Source organism: Camellia sinensis, chromosome 1 (assembly GCF_055761805.1).
Source record: "Camellia sinensis isolate YWXY chromosome 1, ASM5576180v1, whole genome shotgun sequence".
Classification (NCBI taxonomy): Eukaryota; Viridiplantae; Streptophyta; class Magnoliopsida; order Ericales; family Theaceae; genus Camellia; species Camellia sinensis.
The window spans coordinates 62,445,753-62,470,933 of NC_138961.1; the positions used below are offsets into that span (position 1 = coordinate 62,445,753).

Sequence of the window (25,181 nt, forward strand, 5' to 3'; positions counted from 1 at the left end):
TCCGACGACGTCTAGTTGATGCCCCTGATGAGGGATGGTGGTACGAATGGATGTGCAGTTTGACTGCTCTCGACGTTGCTTGGCGCTGCCCCTAGCTCAATTTACTGGTGATGAGTTACAGCATGACTCGCCAGCCCGGGATTCAGTTGATCGGCCTAACACACTGTGTCTTTTACTTCTCATTCCGATTTCGGCCCCAGTTCGGTCATGATCAGACTTGCCCAGAAGAGGGAATAGAGTACCTGCTACGTTTCTGGTCTGAGGCGCACAGCTAGCCCGGTATGCCACAGCATGGAGGACGAGAGAGCTTCTAGCCCCCGCTCCCATTTTCAGTTGCACCCTCTTTGATGAGTGCATAGCTTGGCTTGATGAGGAGGCGCAGATCGGGCCCACTTTGGCATTAGAGGCGTCCACAAGCTCTGGGAAGGGACGCAGGAACACCTAACTATGCCCCAAGCTTATTTGCCTTAATTAGTACTTTGAAGTTTTCTTTATGAATGTAATAAAAAACAACTTCAATTTGTATTCAACAGTTGGAGAACTCTGTATTGAAATCAATGTAATTGAAGGTTGTGGGTACTGAAAATTTTTCGTTTGGTCCAAAAATGGTCTAAGTTGTAAAAAGATTAATTTGAACAAAATCAACTTTTATTAAAACTTTTCCAAAACCATTTTCGATATGAATCAGAACTAGACACGCCTGAGATCTATCACTGAGATGCACAACCCCGGATCCCAGCAACTGGAAAGTTACCCCTAGTCTGAATAGCACTGCACTGGAGATCACAACTGAGCTCTTGAATACTGAACCGACAAAGATGACCAAGATGACCACATGGACAAAGTTGATCAGGGAAGTGTTTATGGCTAGACTTCAGAATGAAGTTGCCTACGTATCCCAAAAATGGGAATCAAGCCTTACGTAGTTCGGCTCGGGTTCACTCGTGTATTAACACTCTCCTTTTGCGCTCTAACTTTTGCCAAGGTTGCCCTTTCTGGGTTTTCAACCTTGCAAGCTCAATTTTTATTATTTCAAATTTTTCATGCTCTAACTTTTGCCTAGATCGTCTTTTCGGGTTTTCGGCCTAACGAGCCACTCAAGGAAAGTATTTCTTCAACTTGCCCATATTGATCAATTGGGAGAACTCTAGGCCATCTAAGTCCATCAGAACGACAGCTCCACCCAACCAGATAGACTTGATGATGTAAAGACCAGTCCAATTGGGTCTGAACTTGCCCCTAGGGTCAGGGATGGGAGCTCGGTTGTCTTTGAGCACTAGATTCCCTTCGTTCAAATTCTTGGACATAACCTTCTTGTTAAAAGCCCTGGTAATTCTTCGTTGATAACCCTGAACATGGTATAATGCTTTCAGCCTCCTTTCGTCAAAGATCATGAGTTCTTCGAACCTGCTTTGCTGCCAATCTGCCTCAGCTATCTGACATTCAGCCAATACTCGCGATGACGGAACCACAACTTTGATAGGCAGAACAGCCTCCATCCCATAAACCAAGGAGTACGGAGTTGCCCCAGTAGAAGTTCGAATTGAAGTCCGGTAGCCCCAAAGAGCAAATGATAGCTTATCTGGCCAGTCCTAGTAGGTTTCCACCATCTTCTACAGAATGTGCTTGATGTTCTTGTTGGCTGCGTCAACTGCTCCGTTGGTCTGCGGCCGATATGTAGATGACTTATGAAAAGCCATGTTGTACTTCTCCAACAAGTCGATCACCTCCTTCTTGAAGTGGGAACCATTATCCGAAATAATCTCAGTCGGGACCCCGTAGTGACAGATGATGTTATTCCTGATGAACTTAGAGACATGCGAAGCCTTCAACACCGCGTAAGATTGGGCCTCAACCCACTTCATGAAGTAGTCTATCGCTACCAGAATGTATTCATGCCCATTGGACCCTTTCGGAGTGACAGCTCCAATCACATCAATCCCCCAGATTGAAAATGGCCATGGCGAAGTCATGTCGTACAGCTTCGATGGCGGAATGTTCATGCGGTTTGCATGGATCTGACATTTGTGGCATCGCCGAATAAAGCCAATACAATCCTCCTCCATGGTGGACCAGTAATAACCTTGTCTAAGGATCTTCCGGGCTAGCATCACCCCGTTCATGTGCGCTCCACATTCTCCTCCATGGATGGCCTCCATCAGGCGCTTGGATTCTTCAGCATCAACACACAGTTTAAGCATCCCCAGATGACCCCTCTTGTACAGTTTACCCCCGCAGACGATGAACTGAGCAGCCATTCTTCGAATTGCCCTCTTATCTTTGGCCTTTGCCCCTGGTGGATACGCTTCCTTTTTCAAGAAGTTCCAGACGTCATAATACCAGGGACTCTTATCTTATACTTCATCTATGGCAGCAATCAACTCATAGGCCGGCACAAATTTCTGTTCAATGATGATTGGACGTATCCGGGCTCCAAAAGGGATGTTTATCATAGAAGATAGAGTTGCTAATGAATCACCGAACCTGTTGTTCTCCCTTAACAGATGAGCGAAATTCAGCTTCTCAAACCGAGAAATCAGCACGTCCAAGGTCTGGTGATAGATTCTCATCTTTTCTTCTTTAACTTTCCAATTTCCTTTAGCTTGAGACACAACAAGGTTCAAGTCCCCGATGACATCCAACCATTTTGCCCCTAGTTCTAGGACGGTTTCCAATCTAGCAATACATGCCTCGTACTCTGCTTCATTGTTCAAGACTTTGAACCGAAGTTTCAACGCTAAAGGTATGAGGGAATTGTCGGGTGCTATCAGCAACACCCCTATCCTATACCCATATTGGTTTGATGCTCCGTCAAAGTACATCGTCCAGGATTCTTCTTCGACATGCAGAATGGCCTCGTCTGGGAACAGGTACGCAACTGTTTCATCTCCTTTAACTGGGTGATTGGCTAGGAACTTCGCTACCGCTCTCCCCTTCACTGACTTGCACGTCATATACTTCAAATCGAATTCGGATAGCAGAAACAACCAACGGGCTAGCCTACCCGTAAGTGCTGGTTTCTCGAAGAGATATTTGATGGGATCTAATCTCGAAGCCAATATTATGGAGTGAGCTAACAGGTAGTGCCGCAGCTTCCTGGCAGCCCATACCAAGGCCAAACAAGCCTTCTCCAGCGGAGTGTGGCGGGTCTCGAAATCCAACATTTTCTTGCTCAGGTAGTAGATAGCTTTCTCCACTTTGTCCTCAGAATCCTATGCGAGCATGCAACCCATTGTACTTTCAGTCACTGAAAGATATAGAATCAACAGTTTCCCCGACTCAGATGGTGACAACACAGGTAGGTTCTGTAAATATTGCTTAATTTGTTCGAAAGCAGCTTGGCATCGGCCGTCCCATTGGAATTTCTTTCCTTTCTTTAGGAGACCAAAGAGTGGTTCACAAGTCAAGGTTAATTTTGCGATAAACCATCTTATGAATTGCACTTTATCCAGAAAGCCTCGCATCTCCTTTTCAGTCCTTGGCGGGGGCATTTCTAAGATGGCCTTGATTTTGGAAGGATCGACCTCGATGCCTTTCTGTGTGATCAAGAACCCCAGCATTTTCCCTACTGTAAAACTAGACGTACACTTCTAAGGATTCAGCCACAACCGATACTCTCTGAACCTTTGGAAGAATTTCTGCAAGGCGGTGTAGTGGCCCTCTGTTTCTTTGGACTTGACAATCATGTCGTCTACGTACACCTCAACCTCTTTATGGATCATATCATGCAAAATCGTGGTCACAGCCCGTTGATATGTAGCTCCAGTATTCTTTAGCCCAAATGGCATTACCCTATAACAATAGGTCCCCCACGGGGTGGTAAAAGCAGTCTTCTCCTAGTCTTTGAGTGCCATCAAAATCTGATTGTAACCAAAAACCCATCCATGAACGAGAGCAGTGCTTGCCCAGCAGTGAAATCCACTAATTCATCGATATGCGGCAGAGGAAAGTCATCCTTCGGACTGGCTTTGTTCAAATCCCTGAAGTCCATACATACCTGAATTCTGACGTCCTTCTTTGGCACCGGAACTATATTGGACAACCAAGTTGGGTATTCAGATACCAGCAGGAACCCTATGTCAATTTGCTTGGTGACCTCTTCTTTGATCTTGAGAGCCCAATCCGGGCGGATCCTTCTGAGTTTCTTCTTAACAGGTTGGGCCTCTGGGTCAAGAGGGATCCAGTGTTGTACAATCTCAGGATCGATTCCAAGCATGTCTTTGTAGGACTACGCGAAAACATCTTTGAAATCTTTTAATAAAGCGACTAAGCGCTCGCACTCCTCCGAAGACAACGTGGACCCGATCTGGACCAGCCGCGGGTCCTTCTCAGTACCAACATTAATTTGGGTGATTTCATCAACCAGCGATTTAACAAACCTCTCCTGCTCTTGATCTAGCAAATATTTCAAAACCGGAAGAATTTCTTCCTCGTCGTTTTTATCGAAATTTTGAAAGTCATGATTAATACAATAAATCAAAGGCACAGAAAAGTACTTAGAAGACACAGCCATTCCATTCTCATTAACCACCTCCAAATCGCCTGATTTCTCTGTTACAACAGACTCAAAGGAAAAAGAAAAAGACGACCTAGACAGGACTGTGGCATCCGAGTTGTCATGCCTAGAAATACCGAACTCAGACTTAGACGAGCTGGAACCTGATTCCGACTCCACAGACTCGGTGGAATCAAATTCTGGCTTACTACCTGACCCGGTGTTGCTCGATAAGAATCCCTCCTCGTATTGCCAGACGAGGGAGGGTGCGATGGATGCATCCAAAATGTTTGAAGATGGACTCGCAGCTGTTTCATTCTCGATCATGGACACCGAGAAGTTATCCCCTAAGCACTCATGTACGATCGGAGGATCTGAAAGTAAACAAGCCAGTGTTACCCCCATTTCGATCTCGGTGCTCTCGGAATCCATTTCCTTATACTGCTCAGCCTCAGCTGTGGGTCTATCTGCTCTTCGACAACATCATCCCCGGACAATTGCAAGTCAAAGAAAATCTCAAATCCCGACAGACGCCTCTTCTCTGCATTTAGCCATGGCTCTGGGAAGCCGCAGAACGGAAAGTCCTCCCCCTCCCGGACAAAGCGTCCATTCAAGGTGCCCCGAATAGGCCGATGCATCAACTCATAACGCTTCCCGGTCTGCTTGGCTCTGGCTCTTCCGGCCACTTCTTTTCCTTTCCTCACCCAGTCCTCTTTGGTAGGCAAATAGCCTAAGCCAAAGGTATGCATGTTGTACAGCACTTCGGCCGATACAGTAATGCCCATTCGGCCACTTTTTCATAATCCCATCCCAGGGATGTGTTGAAGCTTGTTCATGAGGTACACTGATTGTGTGCTGACATACAACCCCTCATCAACAGCAAAGATGTTCTGCACAACCCGGGCCTCGGCTAGGGTAAATCCTGACAGGAATACATCCTCCGTGCCATGTTCAATCTCCAAAATTGGTGTGGACACTTCTGGCGGTGGATGGATTAAAGAATTTCCAAAAACTATAGCAACCCCCTTCTCGTGGGGGTATTTCAGTATTTGGTGCAGGGTGGAAGAGACTGCCTTCACCTGGTGTAGCCACGGCCGCCCTAGGAGTAGATTAAAGGTTGCGGGAACATCCAAGACTTGAAACTCAATATCGTGTTGTCCTGGACCAACCTGAGTCTGAATCTGTGCAGTCCCCCATCACTTCTCTGCTAGTGTTGTCATATGCCTTTATCACCTGGGCAGTAGGCTTGAAATTCGCGAGTTTCAACCCGATAGCATATGTCGTCCTCGACGGACACACATTGATAGTGGATCCCGTGTCAACAAGAACCGCCGGTACCCATTTGTCTCTACACTTGACAGAGATATAAAGCGGTTTGTTATGGTTTGAGCCCTCAGGCGGTAGTTCCTTGTCAGTGAAGGTCAACGTCGGGGAAGCTCCTCCCGGAAAAACCAATCCTACCAGCTGCTCAGGCATGGTATTGATCGAAAGTTTAGCCTTGTCCATCGCAGAAAGGACAGCTTGTCTATGAACTCTTGAGGCCAAAAGCAGTCCCCAAATGAAGATGTCTGTCTGTATCTTCTTAAGCTGTTTCAGTACAGTTTCCTCCTCGAGTAATTTTTCTTTCTGCTTCTCCGCTTCTTTGTCCTTTTTGGAAGCCTCTGGTTGATCTAAGTGTGGGAGCTTGAAATACCACCCACTCCTATTCATGTGGTCAACCTCCTCAATGTACCAGGTATCATCCGGTTGACTTTGCCCCCAATCTTCATCTGTGTGGGCAAGACATAGGTCGTCATCTTCCCACCACATTCCGTCGGCCATCGACAAACAGCTATCTGGTTCCATTACAACTACTTCTGTGCTCAAAGCACGTTCTGTCCCCTTAGGGGCTTTGGCCTTTCTAGCTCTCTCAAGGTCTTCAATCTTTTCCTGTTCAAACTGATTTAGTGTAGCCTGCTGTTCAGAATCTTTCGTACTCAAAATGCTTTGATCCTGAGCAAAATTCTTAACACCGGTGCTCTCCAGCGGTGCATCCTGATTCCTGGCCCTTCCGGCTATAGCTGATGTCCCTATCTCTAACAATCCCTGTTATGGCTGGGGTTGCTCGATAACATTGGGCTCGTTGCTGAGCCACCCAGTAGCTTCCGCTGATCCATCTAAATCAAACCAGTTGACGGTCACGTCCCCCAGGACCCTGTTCATTGAAGAATTACAAATTCGCGATATCCTCCTCCAATTCTGCCAAGTTATCCAACCCTTGACTGGGTTCATCCTCCCTAATCACACAGATCTCTGCCCCAACCGGCAGCCCTATCCTCAGTTTAATCTGGCCTGTTGATGTGATGTAACCACTCAGGTTGTATTCAACGCTCACAGACCCCTCAGGCTCTGAATTATCACTTCCATCTGCTCCCACAATCATCCCGATTCTATCTTCGATAGTCACCACCACTAGTTCGGGTTAGATTAGAGAGGTGCTCAACATGCACAAATCCGTGCTTTCTGGAATGAACACCTCTGGCTTGGGTAGGTGGGAGGGTGTGATATATATACTAAGGTCATATGACGCAACCCCAGTTTGGATCAGGTTAATGCGTTTGGGTGGTGGAGCTTGGTTATGTGGTAGGAGAGGGTTGGCTGTGACATTTGGTTTTTCTGGAGGTGCGATCACCTTGTTGTCAACGAGATCCTAGATCTCGTGATGCAGTCTGATGCATTGGTCAGTGTCGTGACCATGTTGTTGGTGATAGGCACAGTATTTGGCTGGGTTATGGGAGGAAGGAAGTTTGTCTGGTAATGGCCGCGGCTCCAGGGGCTTCAAATGCCCTTTCCTAATCAGAAACCCTAGAGCTTTGGACAGGGGCATGTATAGTGGAGTAAAGGTTCTTTGGCCTCAGGGTGCATATCTGGCTGTTTGTGAGCTACTTCCAGACGTACCGGAAAAGGGTGTAGCTACAAGGGTTTATGGAGGGGTAGTGGTGGTGACCATTCTTACATCTGAAATTCTGGCAGCTGCAGCATTGCTTGTGCCTGCATTTGTACTGCGGTTGCATGCCCTCTTGGGCTGCTCTCTTTCATGGTCAATCAGACCCTGTTTCATGGCGTCCTTGATCTGCACCCCAATCTCATGTAGATCTGCAAAGGTGGGTAGGAGGAGAACGATCATCTTTTGCATGAGCTTGGGCTGGAGATTACGCACAACCATCCGTATCTGGTCTTTGTCCACCGGCCTGATGGTCATCATTGAGGCTTTGGCCCTCCAATGGGTTATGAAGTCGGAGAAGCTCTCCTTCGGCTGCTGCCTGGTTGTCTCGAGATCACGAGTTGTGATCTCGATCTGTGTGTTGTAAGAGTATTGAGCTATAAAGGCCTTAGCCATCTCCTCCCACCTTATCTTAACAGAGTCCTCCAGTTTTGCATTCCAAATGGCCGCTATACCCGACAGGGTCTGGCCAAACAGAGAAAGTTTTTGCAATCTGGAGAGGCCCATCGCCCTTAAGATATCTGAGAACAGCCGCAAGTGTACCGTGGGATCCCTAGACCCATCGAAACGGTCTATGTATGGCATTTTAAACCAGTCTGGCAGAGTCACGGCTGAGTCAGTGTACCCATCCTCTATATCCGGAATGAAATGAGCCCCTTAAGACTTCTTGAATAGCTTTTCTAGCTTGCTCACTTTTAGCGCTGTCGGATCCACCTCAAATTCAAACGGTGTATCCCTCAGGTTAGTCTGTGCTTTGGATAGCTGAGGTAGGATTGAGGGCGAAGCCGGCCCCGTTGGGCTGTCCGTATTGTCCTTGACGTCGCTGTCTCCCCAGGTATTGGAACTCTTGGTGGGGGAGGAGGTGGGTGTGAAGCAGATGCTCCGGTTTGCTGCAGTAGCTTGGCGATTAGCTCTGCCTGTTGGGCCACTACTTCTGCTTGGCGTGCAGCCAGTTCTGCCTGGGGAGCAGCATCCTACTGCATGGCTTTCATAGTTTCCTGGAGCTGACACATCATCTCTTCCATTCCTGCCATATTGTACTGGTCTAACTGAACAACTGGTATATCTATCTCTGCAGTAGACTCAGAAATCTCAGCCTGACTACTCAAGGACCACTGATCTGGCAACCGCTGTACCAATACACTGCGCCTTACTGACCTCCGTTTAGTAACCAGGGGTAAAGAGTGGAACACTGGTTGTCCGTCTATCAGATCCTCGGATCGATTAAGTCTACGACCTCTAACCCAGAGTGCTCGGGGAATATCTGTCTGGTCGGATGCAATGGTGCTAAACTACCTTGCAAAAAGATAAATAAAGCATAATAAGGAAACAAATAACCAGAAAAACGGACAGCATAATAGCTTAAATAAAGACAACACACAGTTGGCAAACACAGGCTGAAAGAACTGTTCTCAACCACTGATCACTGTTCCCAAATCACTGCCCCAAATTTGAATCCGATACCTGCAGGTAAAACTGATTCCTGAATATTGATGTTGATGGCCTGATACCCAGACTTGCAAACTGATACATGCATTCCTGTAGAGACGCACTCTAAAAGCACATAGCAAACAAGTGAGAGCCAAAACACCCCTATGGGGGGTAGGGTTTCCCTGTCCTAGTTTCGTCAAGAACTAGGGTTTCACTACGTACACAGCGGTTTCAAACAGCCTATAATCGGGCAAGCAACCTGTCTTAGCTTGGAATAGTCACTATGGATTCCGATATGCACTAGGTCGAATGGTAAAAAAGGGTGCCCCGGTAAAAATCGGGGTTTGTGTTCCCGTCGTGGCAGAGCCCCCAACCGGTCAGCCTTATGGCACGCTTCTTAAAGCGGGCCTCTGACAAACCGTTTAGGAATAACATACGGCAAACACGGTGTCCTAGGCGCACCAATGCAAATGCAAATGCAAAGAGACACATAAGTGTAGTCAAAACAAGATATCATGAGTTCGAGTCAAGTTCTCTAAATCCCCAGCAGAGTCGCCAGAAACTGTAGCCGTGCCCGAACGTCCTGGCTCCGCGCGCGAATGGCGCGAAATCCGTTTTGTTCAATAGCTACTACAGTTCGGACTCAATGTCACGGTTCTAAATCTAATCTCGCAAAGTGAAATGCATGACCGATAAATCACCAAAGAGTCCAAATCCGACAAATCGTTTTGAAAAACTGATTTTTATAAAGAAGTGCTTTACCAGATACAGAGTCGCCACCTAAATATTTTATTTTGGGGAAATTCAGGAAACCCTGACTCGTGCCTAAGGCCACGTGTCCATCATCACCAAAGTTGCCTCGGCTCTGGAACTTGCGTACGAGAGGGGAAGGTCATGCAATGAGCACTCCCGCTCGCCCGATCAAAGATCGGCCTTTACTAACATGATATTTTGTTTCTGAAAACACGTGTGTCCTTATTCCGGTTATTAACCTAGAATTATTATGTGATGCGCACAGCATACAAGTATAGACTAGATCGCCTAAGTTGGAACAAAACATTGCATGTTCATTTGTTTGAAAACAGTTTGCTACTCGCAAGTAGGCTAAAATGCGGATTTTGCCACCCTCAAGAAAACATCGTGATTTGCCACTCTCAAGTGGGCTTAAAACTCGCAATCAATGAATTGTTCCAATTCAAGTAATCCAACCTTCACCCACAGGCATTCATGCAATTATATCACATAAGCAAATAGCCTCATGGCAAGCATGCTATCATGGCAACACTCACACACATGCAAAGATGCTAAAGCTTAAACACTCATAGTGTACTCCGAGCCAAAGAAAGAAGCTAATTAGAAATCAATGCATGAATCCTAACTATGCTAGATGCCTAATGCAACACATGCAAAAATGCAACTAGAGAGGCTCGACTATCTAAGATGGTATGTGAAATGCAGCTTGGTACATGTATTCAAATAGGAATTGAAATACAATGCAGTTAGTATGATGCGCCGAGCCCAGTGCATGCAATACAGATGAATGATGCACGTATGCGAAGTACAAGGTATACTAATGAAATATGCCCTAAAACTAACCATCATAAGCAGGTAAGTAAAAGGGAGAAAGAAATGGGGATTGGAAGACATGCATCACACACACGCACGCTTATTACAACAGTTGGCCTTCTTGTCGGAGGGTTCGAATAAAAAAGCCAACTAGCCAATCTAAGCTAATTAAACTAATTATTACAAGCAAAGTAATTAACTAATCCTAGTTAACTAATTATTACAAAACAATTGAATAGTTAAACACATTAACTAATTAAGGTACAAACCAAAGCGTAAACTGGCTAAACACATTAGCTAAATAAAGCAATGAAAAGGGGCCCTATGAGGGAAAGGAGTGCATGCATGCACAGTCGTCTCGTTCGGAAATCTATCGCGATGCCCCAACTTGCCTCTGTTTGCAACTGCTCTTAGAAACTTGCACCAAGCTCCAGAAAGCTTCCAACTCACCTTGGGGACCTGTGGGAGCGTGGCCGACCAGTTGTTGCTCTCTCCAGCCACTGGCCAACCACCTTTTGCTACTGGAAACCAAAAAAAGTGGTCGGCCAGCTAGTTTTTTTGGCTGGCCGACCAGTTGTTGCTGCTTTCTTCCAATTTGCTACAACAGAGAGCAAGAAAGGGCATGGCAAAGTATTTGCAAGATATGTGTGCACAACCACCCTCCCTATCATTTCATAAGCTCAAGGGAGTGTGGTTCTCGACGCTCGGGCCACAAATCACGCATCTCGATGCATGATGGCCGAGAAGCCAAATTGCACAATTCGATATGAAATGAATCCACAAATAAACACATAAATGCCTAAAACTCTATCATGTATGATCAAGAGGGTTGGAGACCGAGGATTGAGGCACGTTTCATCACTTCAAGTATGAAACGTCCCTTGTTTCCCGTGTTTGGACTAACACCTATTCCAAACACAAATGCAAAAAAAGCATGGCATACACAACGCGACTCGAGCATGCAAGCATGGAATGCAACTTAAACAAGCATATGAACAATGTGCAAGAGACAAGCATGCAAACAGGCAATGAAACATGAACAACCTAACAAGGCAAATGGCACGCACAATGCAACAATGCAAACAACATGGCATACACAATGCAATGAATCAACATGCAAACAACATGGCATACACAATGCTATGAAAAGGATGGCACACTCAATGCTAAGAACATGTAAACAAACATGCTCAATGCAATGAACTACATGGCATACTCAATGCAATGTGATTATGGCATACATAATATGAACAAGAACATTGCATACACAATGCAAACAATGACATAACATGCACAATGCGATGTAACATGGCATACACAATGCTCAATGGACTTAAACCAAAATGGACAGACCTCTGCCATGTCCAAATCAGTGGCCATAACACCAAAATAAAGGCACAGAAGGCAAGGCATGCATGCACAATGCATTGGCCATTCAACTAGGCCTAAGAGCACAACTCTCAAAGGCACTTAAATGGTGAATGAAGTGGGAACATAGCCATGCTATAAGCTCTAAAATGAAATATTAAATGATGCCAAATCATCTAAGTAGCTCAAAGATAGCATGCATGAGTCACCAAAACAGAAAGCTAGCAAGACCAATTGCACTACAGCTATACAAAGCATGAAGTATATGACAAAGGCAACCCAAAACAGTCCTAGAACATGTCAAAATGAGTCTAAAACATGCATGGAAGGAAGCCAAAACAATCTAGCATGAGGGGGGCATAAGGCATATTGCATACAAGGCAAATAAGGTGGATTACACTACACCTATTAAGACCAAGCATGGAATCACTTAGCCAAAAAAAATCAAAGTTATATCATGGCAAAATAACCCCCAAAACACATTGAAAGGATGGCTCGCAAGCTTAGGCATGAAGGCATACGCAATGATCCATGTTAAGGCATAAAGGGGCAAACCCTCTAATGCATTGAATAAGTGCTAAATGCAAGTGCATGACCATGAAACATGGACTGAAATCACATTATAAATGATGCCAAATCATTCAAACAGTCCAAGTATGGCATGCTAGTGGTCTTGATGCACAAAGCTAACAAGCTAGTATGCACTATAGCTATACAAAGCATGACATGCATGGCCAAAACAACACAAATCAGAGCTAAAGCATGCTAAAACATGGACAAAAGCTTCTTGAAGTTAAGCCAAAATCACGCTAGAATGACAATCTAAAGCATGGTACACTGTAGACACCCCATTTTTGACCGCCCTTAAGACTTGGGCGTTACTGATGGTTTACTTGGTGGTAAACGGCGTGCAGGGCAAATGTTCAGTTTCTTCAGCAAGGAGAGAGGCAAATCCTTCAAAACACTTTGTTTAGGGGTTTGGAGTTGAAGAAGAGAGGAAAGGAGAGGAGAAAACTAGTTTGGGAGAAGTTCGGCATGAATCCGGGTAGAAGTGAGTCGAGCAGCCCTCACTGAATCGGGCTTATCTGTCTATACACTTGGAGTTTAGTTATGAGGTCACCACCATTGGAAAGAAGACTTCCGGGGCTTCATTTTTCACTCAAGAATCTCCTAGAGCCAAGTCCGGGTGGGGGAGATATGATCAGTTGAAGTCGGGCATCATCCCGGTTGGATCGAATCTGCGCGGCTTCACGAAAAAGGGCATAACTTTTTCCACAGGAGGAATTTTAATGCAAGGTTTGCGCCATTGGAAAGCTAACTTCCGGGGCTTCAATCTGGACATCCACCGGCACTTTTTTGACCTCACCGGACACCCATCGGCACTCTGTTTGTGCCGACCGGCAATTTATTATGCCGACCGGCAATTTATTGTGCTGACCGGCCATTTTTGATGGCCGACGACCTTCCGGAGCATTCTTCAGATTGAGTGTATGCCAGCTGTGCCAGCTGGAGGGCACAGACTGGATCCTCCATACACGTGTATGGAGGATATGCACCCTTGTTTAGCTTCCTCAAGAAGCTTTACACTTTGTTTTGCCTATAAAGGAAGCTCTCTTCTTCCTTATACTAGGTTAGAAAAAACCAACTGAGGCACCATTATACATACAACCCTATATCTATACATTCAACCCTCTCTTCCAAGCTCCAAAGGTCATTATCCTTGGCCATTTACACACCAAGCCATAGCACAATACCTCCAACGCCCATTCCAGCAGCTTGAGGCTGTCCTCCAGAGGTTAAAAGCTCCCAAACTCGGTCCAAAGGTTGCTAAAGATTGGTTCTACAAGGGTGAGTCCCATTTTCCCTCTTTTGTGCATCTTTTTGGCCTATATCTTAGCTCCTTGTGCTTACATCTTTGGGCTCCGACCCTAACTGAAGTTAAGCTCATTTTGAGCCATTTTTCATGTTTCATTAAGGGCTCAACACTGTTTGAGCCCCCCCTCTTGCACTTGCTTCATTGTCCTTCTTAAATGCCATAATCTTGCATGTATTTTTGGCCTGCGTGTGATCTGTTTTGAGGCATGTTATAAACTGTGAAGTTGCTTCTTTTGAGCCCTTATTCAACATTGAAGAAGGGCTCAACACTGTTTGGGACCTCCATGTTATACTTGCCCTTATATTCTCTTTTTGGTCCCATTCTTGCATGCCTTAGCAACCCCTGATGTTGCTGTTGTTGGACTGAGGTCCGAACTCAAAACAGCCTCATTTTGATCCATTATTCATGTTTCATTAAGGGTCTTTGGCTGTTTGTTGAATATTTTGTATACTTTGTGTTGTAGCCTCTTTTGAGCCTCACCTTGCATGACATTTTGAGTGTATTTATATACTGTTTTTGGGGCTGCCATAAACTGTAAGTAGTCATATTTTTGGCCCCTCTTCAATGTTGTTGAAGGGCCCTAACATGCTTGGGGTCAGCAGCTGTGAGTTGCTTCATAATCTCATGTTTAGGGCTGTTTTTGTACGCCATTTTAGCCCTATCTTTGCTTGCTGTTTGGCCATGTCATAAACTGTAAAAATGCTTGTCTCAGGGCTGTCTTGCTTCTGTCTTCATGCTCCATGTCCATATTGTGCATGCTTTATATAGCTGTAAGCCATTTCATGTGCCTAATCTTGCATTTCGGGATTTATTTCATGCGTTGAGTGTCGTTTCGTTATGTTTCGGGGCTGTTTTGCATCACCTATCGCCTCTGAAATTTGCATGCAAATTGTCCATGTTTGTGCCTTTCAAATGTGTCGAAAAGTGGCTTCATTATGCTTAAGTCTTGGACCATGTATCTATGCATGTTTGCATGTCATTTGCTTCCATGCACTTAGCATTTTGGCCACTGTTTTGGGCCTAACTAGAGCTGCCTAATTCATGTTTAAGACCATCCTTTGCTTATTTGCATGTTTGCTTGTATCGGCATGTTGCATCCTTAGCTCGTATGCCTAAGTTGCATTGCATCTTGCATGCATCACCTTGCCTCTTGAGATGAGTATGATAGAGGTTAGGTCTCCTTGTGTGTTTATTTGGTTTGCATGCATTTTAAAATTGAAGTTGCACACTTGATTCTTTGGGCCATCATGCATGGAAATGCGTGATTGGTGGTCCGAGAATTGGGGCACATCCTCCTTTGAGTCATTAGCATGATAAGGAATGTGATGGGTGCAGAAATTGCTTGAATTGCATTGCCATGCAAGATTTTGCCCTCTGCTGCTGTGAGTTGCCGGTTCTGCAGGAATTTATTGCCGGCCGGCAGTGTTTAGTACCGACCGGCAGTCAATCGATGGCCGGTGGATCTCTTTTGTGCCGGTGACTAAATGCTACTGCCGGTGGAAATTCTGCTCAGCCGATGATATCCCCCAGTGTCCTGAGAGGCATCCCTGAGACTTTGGCAGTTTTCAAAGGAGCAGAGCAGGGAAAACAGAGGCAAACTATGCATGGCAGTGCGATTCCAAGCCAGTCCCGAGCATGTGTTGCATCTGGCCCTCGCGCCGAGGCGGTTTACTGTTTTTCTTTAATTTAGTTAATTTATTAATTAATTAAGCAATTTGTAATATTTAATTAGCTTGCGTAGTTAATTAATTTGTATTATTATTTTGGGTCCCTCCGAGTGGGGGCATATTTGTAATAAGTGTGCGTGCGTGTGATGTATGTCTTCCAACCCCACTTCTTTCTTCCCTTTTATTTACCTGCTTATGATGGTAGATTAGGGCACATTTATTTTAGCATACCTTATGCTATGCATGCGTGCATTCATGCATTTGTTGACATGCATCAGGCTCGGCACATCATGCTAACTGCATTTGTACTTTAATTTCAAAATTGAATACGTGCATCAATTGATTGCATCTCACATGCCATGCTTAGGTTAGCCGAGCCTACTTCAATTGCATCCCGTATGTGTTGCATTAGTCAATCTAACATGAACTAGGACGTGCATGTTTGCTAACTAGTTTATTGTTTTGGCACGGAGTACGATGTAAGTGTTTATGCTTTAGCATCCCGCATGCGTGTGAGTGTTGCCATGACAGTATGCTTAACATGTGGCTAGATGCTTATGTGTTATAAATTGTTTGAATGCCTGTGGGTGAAGGTTGGATTGTTTGAGTTGGAAAAACTCGTTGAAATCCGTATTTTAGCCTACTTGCGAGTAGCAAATTTCAAAACATTTTCCCAAAACAAACGGATATGCAATGTTTATTTCCAAATTAGGCAATCTAGTCTATACTTGTTTGCTGCGCGCATAACATAGCAATTCTAGGCTAAAAATTGGAATAAGAACACATAGCGTTTTCAAAATCGGATATCATGGTTAGTAGAGGCCGGTCTTCGGACCGGGCGAAAGGGGGTGGTCATAGTTGACCTTCCCCGATCGTACCCTAGGTCCCGAGCCGAGACAACTCCGGTGATGACGGACATGTGGCCTTCGGCACCGAGTCAGGGTTTCCTAAATTCCCCCATTTTAAAATATTTAGGTGGCGACTCTGTATCTGGCAAAGCAGTCCATGTTTGGCACTTCTTTCAAAAAATTTGTTTTCTCAAAACGATTTGCCAGATTTGGACTCTTTGGTTCAGATTAAGAACCGTGACACAAATTGAGTCTGAACTGTAGCATGAGGCCCACGGGCGCGTCTACACACACATTAGGCAAGTTCATGGAAATGCACTACAAGTGCATGGAGCATGCAAGGGCCAACCAAACCAACGCTTAACAGAGGTATGACATGGCAAAACAACACCAGGAACATGCTGAGATAGACTCAAAACAAGTTAGAATGACATGCTACTTCACGAAGCATACAAGACTAGTTTGCAAAGTTTACACTATAAGTGTATAAGGCATGCATGAGGTGACAAAACCAAACCAAGGCAGTAACGTGCCATGCTGAAATAAGCCCAAATACATGCTAAGATATGGCCAACATAAGCTTAACAAACATGAGGCATTCAAAGCAAGTATTGAAGACACAAGGAGAGGGGACGACCCTCTCCTTTTTGGGACCTCAAAACACCCTTCCCACCATTGAAATTCCTCTGAGTTTCGGTGGTGAGAAGGCCAAAACAAGGTGGCCCCAAAGGCTTAAAAACAAGGCACAAAAGCAAGGCCAAACTAGACCTAAGAGGGGGTAAACAACCCCCAACACAAAAGTGACCTTAAACAAAGATCTTAAGCATACAAAATCAGAACTTTTTGTAGTAGAAATCCAAGCTTAAATCAGCATGCAAATAAGGCTAAAAGCTTAAGCAAAAATGGGGGTTTAAAAGGTTAAAGACTCACCCTTGAAGACCACCTTCAAAGCTGCAACTTCAGCAACTTCTTTGAGCTCAAACCAGTCCAAGAACACCAAAACAAACCTCAAGAAGCCTCAGCAACACAAGGATGGTGTTTAAGTGTGTGTTTGTGTACAAAAGTGAGACAAAATGACACTTTTAAGGCACAAAACAAGAACAAAAGAGAGATATAGATACAAGTGTGTATGTATATCTCAAATCTCCAAAATCTGAACCTGGAGGAGAGAGGGGGAGCCTCCCTCTTATAGAGAACAAAAGCACAAGCTTCTTGAAGAAGCTAAGGCTCAAGGCCATCCCTCCATATACACGTGTATGGAAGATGGTCCTACTGCTCTCTAACTGTACCAGCTGGCTAAAAATATCTCCAAAAAGGTGACAAAAAGCAGCCGACCACTTGAGGTGGTCGGCCAGTTACTTAAAGTGGTCGGCCGACCACTTCAAGTGGTATCCCAAGAAGACAACTAGTTGGCCATGGTGGGAGAAAGTCTAAAGCATGAAAACAATGCAGTGGTGTGGTGGCCAACCAGAAAAGGTGACCCAAAGACCAAGGAGACCAGTTATCAAATCAGAAAATTGGCTGGCAGGAGAAAAAGTGGTCTCCAAGGGGAAGAAGTGGTCTCCCACCCTTGTACCATCTTCCAAACAAGGAAAACAAGGTTTGTACCAAAAACAAACCAAAACGGATGCAAGACGAGAGATTGGGAGGCAAGGTGCGCAGCCGAAAGCCTCGAAAACTAGTCTACGGGCATCAAAAGTGGTCTGCGACCACAAAAGTGGTCTCCCAGACCACAGTGCCCCCATAGGCAGAGGTAACAAGGTGTGGTTAAAAAACCATGCCAAATGGAGAACGTTAAGCGATCCCGAGACAAGGCGCGCGACCGAAGGTTCCAAAAATCGAAAACGGGTCTCCAAACGAGAAAGGTGGCCTATGACCACAAAAGGATGGTCTACAAGACCATCCCCTCCGTCCAGGGAAGAGAAAACAAGATTCGGTCCACAAACTGAGCCAAAGCACAAAGAGTTCAGAGGTCCGGAGGGAAGGCTCTCAGCCGAAAATTTCGGAAACTCGAAACGAGCACAACATATATAATCACCGAAAGCTCAATCGATGACGTCTGAGTCTTAAGGTCAGTCAAAAATAGGGTGTCTACAGGGTTGCATTTCACGTGTCCTGAGATAAAACCCGCTTAGGGTCGCATTTCACGCGTCCTGAGATACTCTAATCAGACTGAAGTCATGAGAGGATGAGAAAAACCACTCGAGCTCGCATTTCACGCGTCTCGAGATAAAACTTGCCCAGGGTCGCGTTTCACGGGTCCTGAGATAAAAACAATGGATGCAAAGACAAATGAGCATATGCGATAGATGCACAAAGTAAGCGTGTGCGATAAATGCACAAAGTCAACAAGTGCGATAAATGCACAAAGTGAACAAGTGCGATAGATGCACAAAGTGAAGAAGATTACAAATCAATATAGTGACAATGCATGTTCCTTGCAAGATAGACAACCGATATATGATGTTAATTGAAAACATGTTCGATGGAAGAAACAAGGGCATACTCTACACAAAATTGAAAGCATATTCTATGCATGAATCATGAACGATACAGGACAAGTGTGCAACATAAGTATATATGAAAATGCATATTCTATGTAATAGAAGAGAACAAATATGTATTTTGACAAGATAAATAAAAATGATGCTCGGCGACAACCTCTGATTTACCTTTCAGAGACTTTTCAACATGCTCAAAAATGATATGCCCTGCTCATATTGTCAAATGGAAAACATTCACGTGCCAGAACGCAGTTAATATTGGGAATGACTCGATCGGAACACAGTTTCAAGTTCCTCAAAGATTAATCTGAATCCAAAAGAGAACCTCCCATACACTGCTCGGGGAACAGAGGCACAAAACAGAACCAGGCCACAGATGAGGACCGTCGGCCACCTGCTGGCCATAAGTGAGGACTGCCAGCCACTTGCCGGCCACCCGTGCACTTTCGAGGGCAAAATTGCCATTTTCGGGTCTTTATATACACATCACCATACCTCATTTTCCCCCTCTACCAAGTTTGAAATCCTTCCCTCTCTCTATGTGTTCCCACTTTCTAGATTTGTGTTTTATACGCATTTTCCAACACCCCACGCAAACTTTATTCGCGAAACCCTCTTAATTCTCTACACTTTGAACCGATTAGATTTTGATTTCGTTGCTTTTCTTGAGTTTTCACCACTTTAGGCTTGTTCACCTCGAGTTTCTCTTGGGTTTTGTGAGTTTCCTTGGGTTTTGACTTTTTCTCTCATTTTCTCTCTCATAGGGTTGACTTTTTCCAAGTTTTCTCTATTTTTCTTCACTTTTCTTCATTTTTCACCCATTTTCCAGATGACGGATGATATTCCACATGATGGTGCTCCTTCTGACGTTCCACGTCCACTATCACCCCCTGCCGAGTTTGAGAAGCCGGTGATCGTCGAGGCTGGCAATGCGATGGAGGGCATCGCGGCTGACCATGAGGCAGAGTTCGCTCCAGAGCTCAAGCTTGAGCCACTACCACTAAGGGTACGGCCTTTTGAACCCATGACTTATTATCCTCTCACACACATACTGCCGCCTAGAGGCATCATGCGCTTCAGCAATTTCACCGGTGGCGTGCCAGAGGACGTTCTACTGAGGGAGCCAGACTCCCATCTTTCCTACAGTGTCACGGAGGTATGAACTGTATTTTCATGCTTTCTTGCCTTTCCTTTAATTGTATTTTTTAAACTGCCCTTCATTTGAATGTTCTTTTATCATTGTCTGATTCACTCCCCATTTTTCTTTTTCTTTTTGCCACAGGGGACTCCCGCTCTTACGGAGGGAATGGGGCAGCGACAGCGAGAGACTGGTACGATGAGCTCCCTCCAGAGGTCCGCGACCTTGTTGACGAGGCCGACTTTGGCCTATTCTACTATGGACTTTCACGACACATAGCGAGCCCAGCTCTTCTTGGAGCGTTGGTGGAGAGGTGGTGGGACAATACCAACCTTTTCCACATCTCGTCTACCGGGGAGACGACGATGACTCCCTACGACTTAGCCATGATCACCAGCTTAGGAGTAAGGAGTGATCCGATCCCCTTCGATATGGACATGGGTGAGTGAGAGGCAGCTTGGATCCACCTTCTCAGAGCACGCCCGCCTCTATACAGGCTGGCGATGGTGAGGTATAGTTGGTTCGCCGAGCACTTTGGCAAAAGCGAGCCCGAGACACCAGAGGAGGTAAAGTAGTATGACAGGGGTTTCTTGATGTTCCTTCTCGGTACCACCTTGTTTGCGAATAGGTGGAACACCGTAGGCTTGTACTTACTGGGCGCCCTCGCGACACTACCCCGAGTTTGATTCTATGACTGGAGTGGAGCTGGCCTTGCCACAGTCTATAGCTACAAGAGCTCTACTTCCTGCAAGAGGAGACAGCCGGTTAGAGGCTATTGGAGAGCTTGGGAGGTATGCACCACACCTTTCTGCTTCTGTACTTTCTGCTCAATATCTGTTCATATATTGTGTTTTTTGCTTTACACTTTCTGTTTTATATCTGTTCACAACTTGTGTTGTCTGCTTTGCACTTTCTGTTTTCATATTTGTTCATGCATTGTGCTGATAACACCACTGCCTTCTCCCTATAGTTATGGATTTATGCCTATTTCCCAACTCTGGCTCCAGAGCTTGTAGATGAGATCCCCCATGTCATGCCTCACTCGCGGCAATACAATGACTGATTCCGGCACCGGAGCCGCGACAACATGACCTTCACCTTCTTCCACCGATGTAATCTGAACTCATAGTCATTTTTGCTTTACTAGCGTTCTGATTCATACTTTGACAACTGACTGTTTTGTACACTCTCTGTTTACAGATCATGTGGCAGCCTTGGGCAATGATGCCGGCTAGAGTAAGAGACCAGTACGCCAGGGCTTGAGCCACATCTCGCTTCCGAATTTTGTTGGAGGGCCCGGTTTGCCGGGCCTGGTTCTTAAGTGAGCGGTTTATACGCCAGACCGTAGGCTCGCCAGATCCGGTTGTTTCCATGCCAACCCCAATGTCCATGAAGACAGTAGATAGCCTCTTAGTTAAGGTGATTATCCAGTTCATGGTGGGCGTAGATGCTGACTTCTTCAGAGCGAAGGGCGACTATGCGACATTCATCTAGACTCATCTCATGCCCCCTTTGACGGGCGTTCATGCAAGCGAGGCAGCAGGTGCTCCCGTGGTGGGTGAGGTGACTCAAGCGACTAGAGCTGACACTAGAGGGGCCCTTCTCGTTGGGCAGATTACCGATTGGCTGGAGATTCCCACTGTGCTTACATGTTAGCTGCTGACCGGACAGCCTACCAGATCCTGATCGAACAGGCAAAAACAGGACACGGGTATATTAGAGCTCGTGGCACACCTCAAGTATAGACCACACTTTACAATTTGCACCCCACATTTTCCATTTCAAATATTGATTATTCTAGATATTGATCATTCAAATGCACTTACAGCTACCTACTGAGTACACGGAGGGCCGGCTACAGCTGGTTGCTTCTTTGGCTAGCATGGTACAAGGGAGAGAGGCGTTGCTGGATCTGCACGATATCCAGGTAGTTTTTTTATTTTCCACATATATTTCATTGCCACCTCACACTATTGTGCACCGCACTATCACATTCCTACTAGTACGCTGACACGCATACCCACTGACACGCCAACCGTAACAGTCACACCACCTTACATTGCACTGATTCACTTCACTGACACACTGTACTCATCCTGTACCTTTTGCACTCATTCCGCATACATACACTGTATCTGATATGTTAACATCTAGTTTTTTTTTCTTTCCAAATTCCATATATATCGAGGGCACCAGTGGCAGTAGTGGCACCAGCACCTGCAGCACCTCTTCCAGTAGTAGAGAGAAGACAGAGATAGGCCCTAGCACATGGCCGAGTTGAGCGCTGAGATCGAGGTAGCGATAGGGGTGCTCGGGGCCGGAGCAATCCCTCAGAGCTCGTTTTGAGTGACGATGATACCGAGACTAGTGACTCCGAGGAGGCAATGAGTTGACATTCTAAGTCTGAGGACGGAGGTGATGATGCTGGCTCGGGGTCAGGGAGCGGAGATGATGCCAAGGCTGGCTCTGAGTCTAATTCAGATAGCGGTGCGGTTGGAGACAGTGTCCCTGAGTCTTCTCCGAGAAAGAGGACAAAAAAGGCCTTTCGAGCTTGAAATAACTGACGCCGATTTTTGTACTTTTTGCTTAGTTTCTTTTTGTTTTGTAGCTTAGCACATGCATAGCATCAGATACGTTTTACTTTTACTTTTGAAACTTGTACTGCCTTTTGTAAAAAAAATAAAAAAAAAATGACCGAAATAAAACCTCGCAGTTTTTATGAAAAGTGTTTTTGCTTTCGCATTATGAGCACCACATTTGCGGAATGAAAATGGAGTGGAATTTAAAACCAAAACTTGTATTGTCACAGTGTTCTTAATCAGGTAATGAGGCAATCGACAACAAAAACAAAAAATACAACTCGATAAACAAAGTAAAAACAACTCAAACACAGATGTACACACTTTCTAAAACCAAAAAGACTCAAAACAATACCTCAAAACACAAAGATCAAGACAAAAATAGGCTGCCCAAAACTGCCTGGCCCACAAGTGGACGGCCGGCCACCACTGGTGGATGGCAGGCCAGAAAAAGTGGACTGCCGGCCACAATTAGTGGTGTGCAGGCCACTAACGTGAAGAACCACCAGAAAACCGACCGTTAGCCACCACTCACAGCCCTATCTTCTACAAAAGGTCCTCCTTCATGATTTCTTCTCCAGAACCTCATTTTAGCTATTGTTTCTTCCACAAATGGAAACATTTCTTGCCAAGAAGCTCACGGATTAGATAGCCACTTTAAACGGCACAAGAAAGGTAAATTTCTGAGGTTTCGGCATAAATGTACTTTTCCCATTGAGCCGTACTCCACTTTGCTTTCCGTTCCTCTATGCCGCGGTCAGATGCTGGGACCCAATTACACATGTGTTTCGCTTTAGCACACAGGAAATGTGCCCAAGTCTTGAAGAATTTCGGGCATTGATAGAAACCTGGTGTGATGAGGAAATCATGCCTCAGCCCTGTTTTGGCCACGCCCAGGTTTTGGGATGGATGTGTGGGCTTACTTTGCATGAAGCTCGATCTTTGGCCCATTATGAAGAGTTGGATATACCCAACTTGATTCATCGAATTTTTGACATTAGAGATAGAGGTGAGCTTCTTTGGCGAGGTTTTCGGCAACACACCCTCTGTTTATGTATGCTAGCACATTTCCTCCTTGCCCCTAGTTTCAGCAAAGCTCACATCCGGTTAATTGAAGTGGCACAAGGCTTGAAAGAGGGTAAGAGTTGTATTGGCTCAGCATTGGCCGAAACCCTAATGGGTTTGGATGCTATTCATCGACGGGAAACCAGTAGGTTTGCGGGAAGTCCACTACTTCTTCAGGTAATATTTCCCACCCTTCTTATATATGTGATTCTCACATCATTCGGTACTCATGCTCTGTTTTTCTCTAACCCCTTTTCTTTACTTTTTCTCTTAATGTACACCTCTCTATTATTTAATCTCTCTTATTTTTCATCCTTCCCTAGATATGGCTCATGGATAAGCTAAAGGTGGTGGACCCTTACTCCGAGTATTTAGCTCTAGCTTATTTCTTCTGTCAGCGACTGGTGGACTTTCCCAATGAGGGATAGTGGTACAATTGGATGTGTAATAGATCGGCGCCCGACATAGCCTAGCATTGCCCCTAGCTTGATTTAGCCGAAATGAGTTACAGCATGACGCGTCAACCGGGCATACAGTTGATTGGTTTGACGCACTACGCGTTTTACTTCCCCTTCCAATTCAGACGCCAGTTTGGACATAATCAGATTCGTCTGGGTGAGGGAATAGAATACCCGACTCCATTCCCCATTCGCGCTTCAAACGCAACTCAGTACCTCATTACTCGGAGAACAAGAGAGCTTCTAGCCCCTGCCCCTAGTTTCAGTTATGCCTTTCTGGCGAGTGCTTGGCTTGGCTTGAAGAGGAGGCACTGGTTGGGCGAACTTTGGCTATAAAGGCTTCCACAAGAACGAGCAGAGGACGCAGGACCACCTGACTCATCTATGCCCCTAATTTATTGCTTTGACCTTTTTGTTTTTAAGTTTTATGATGTAAAAGCAACTTTGATTTGTATCAGAGATTTAGAGAATGTACTTAATGTTGAAATCAACGAAATTAAAGTTGAAATCAACGAAATTTTGTTTTTCCTTTTGGTCCCAAAATGGTCTAAGTTGTAAAAGGTAAAATTTTGAGAAAAATCAACTTTTATTAAAACTTTTCAAAGCCATTTTCGAAAGTGATCACTACCTAACACGCACAGAATCAATCCTTAAGATGCACAGCCCCAAATCAGAAGACCACAACTACTCCTGATTTCATCCATCGCTACTGCTCTTCATCTCAAATGGCTCTTCTGCTGAATCAAAGTAACACAACCAAGCTAAAATGAACAAAGATGGCCCGATCAAATAAACAAACTGGACATTCAAGCTAGAGATGGTTATGGCCGAACTTCAGGATGAAGTCACCTAAGTATCCCAAAATGGGAATCAAGCCTTACGTAGTTCGGTTCTGGCTCACTCGGGTGTTAACTCTCTCATTTTACGTTCTAACTTTTGCTAAAGTCGCCTTTCCGGGTTTTCAACCTTGCGAGCTTAGTTTTTCTTTGTTTCTAATTTTTCATGCTCTAATTTTTGCCTAGGTCGCCCTTCCGGGTTTTCGGCCTAGTGAGCCTCCCAAGGGTAATATTCCTTCAACTTGTCCATGTTGATTGGTTGTGAAAATTCCAAGCCATCTAGGTCCATAAGAATGACTGTCTCTCGTGACCAGATAGCTTTGATGATGTAAGGACCAGTCCTATTGGGTCTCAACTTGCCCCTAGG

At 45.2% G+C, this 25,181-nt stretch overlaps 1 protein-coding gene across 1 annotated transcript in view; it reads left to right on the plus strand.

Moving 5' to 3' along the window:
* LOC145798737 (uncharacterized) overlaps window positions 1-20,325 on the plus strand; it is a 57,240-nt gene extending 36,915 nt beyond the window's left edge. Inside the window, exons 5-6 of the mRNA XM_082887589.1 lie at window positions 19,568-19,883; window positions 20,021-20,325. Coding sequence (XP_082743715.1) covers window positions 19,568-19,883; window positions 20,021-20,325 — 621 coding nt within the window. The remainder of the gene's footprint in view (window positions 1-19,567; window positions 19,884-20,020) is intronic.
* Window positions 20,326-25,181: the final 4,856 nt, after the last annotated feature.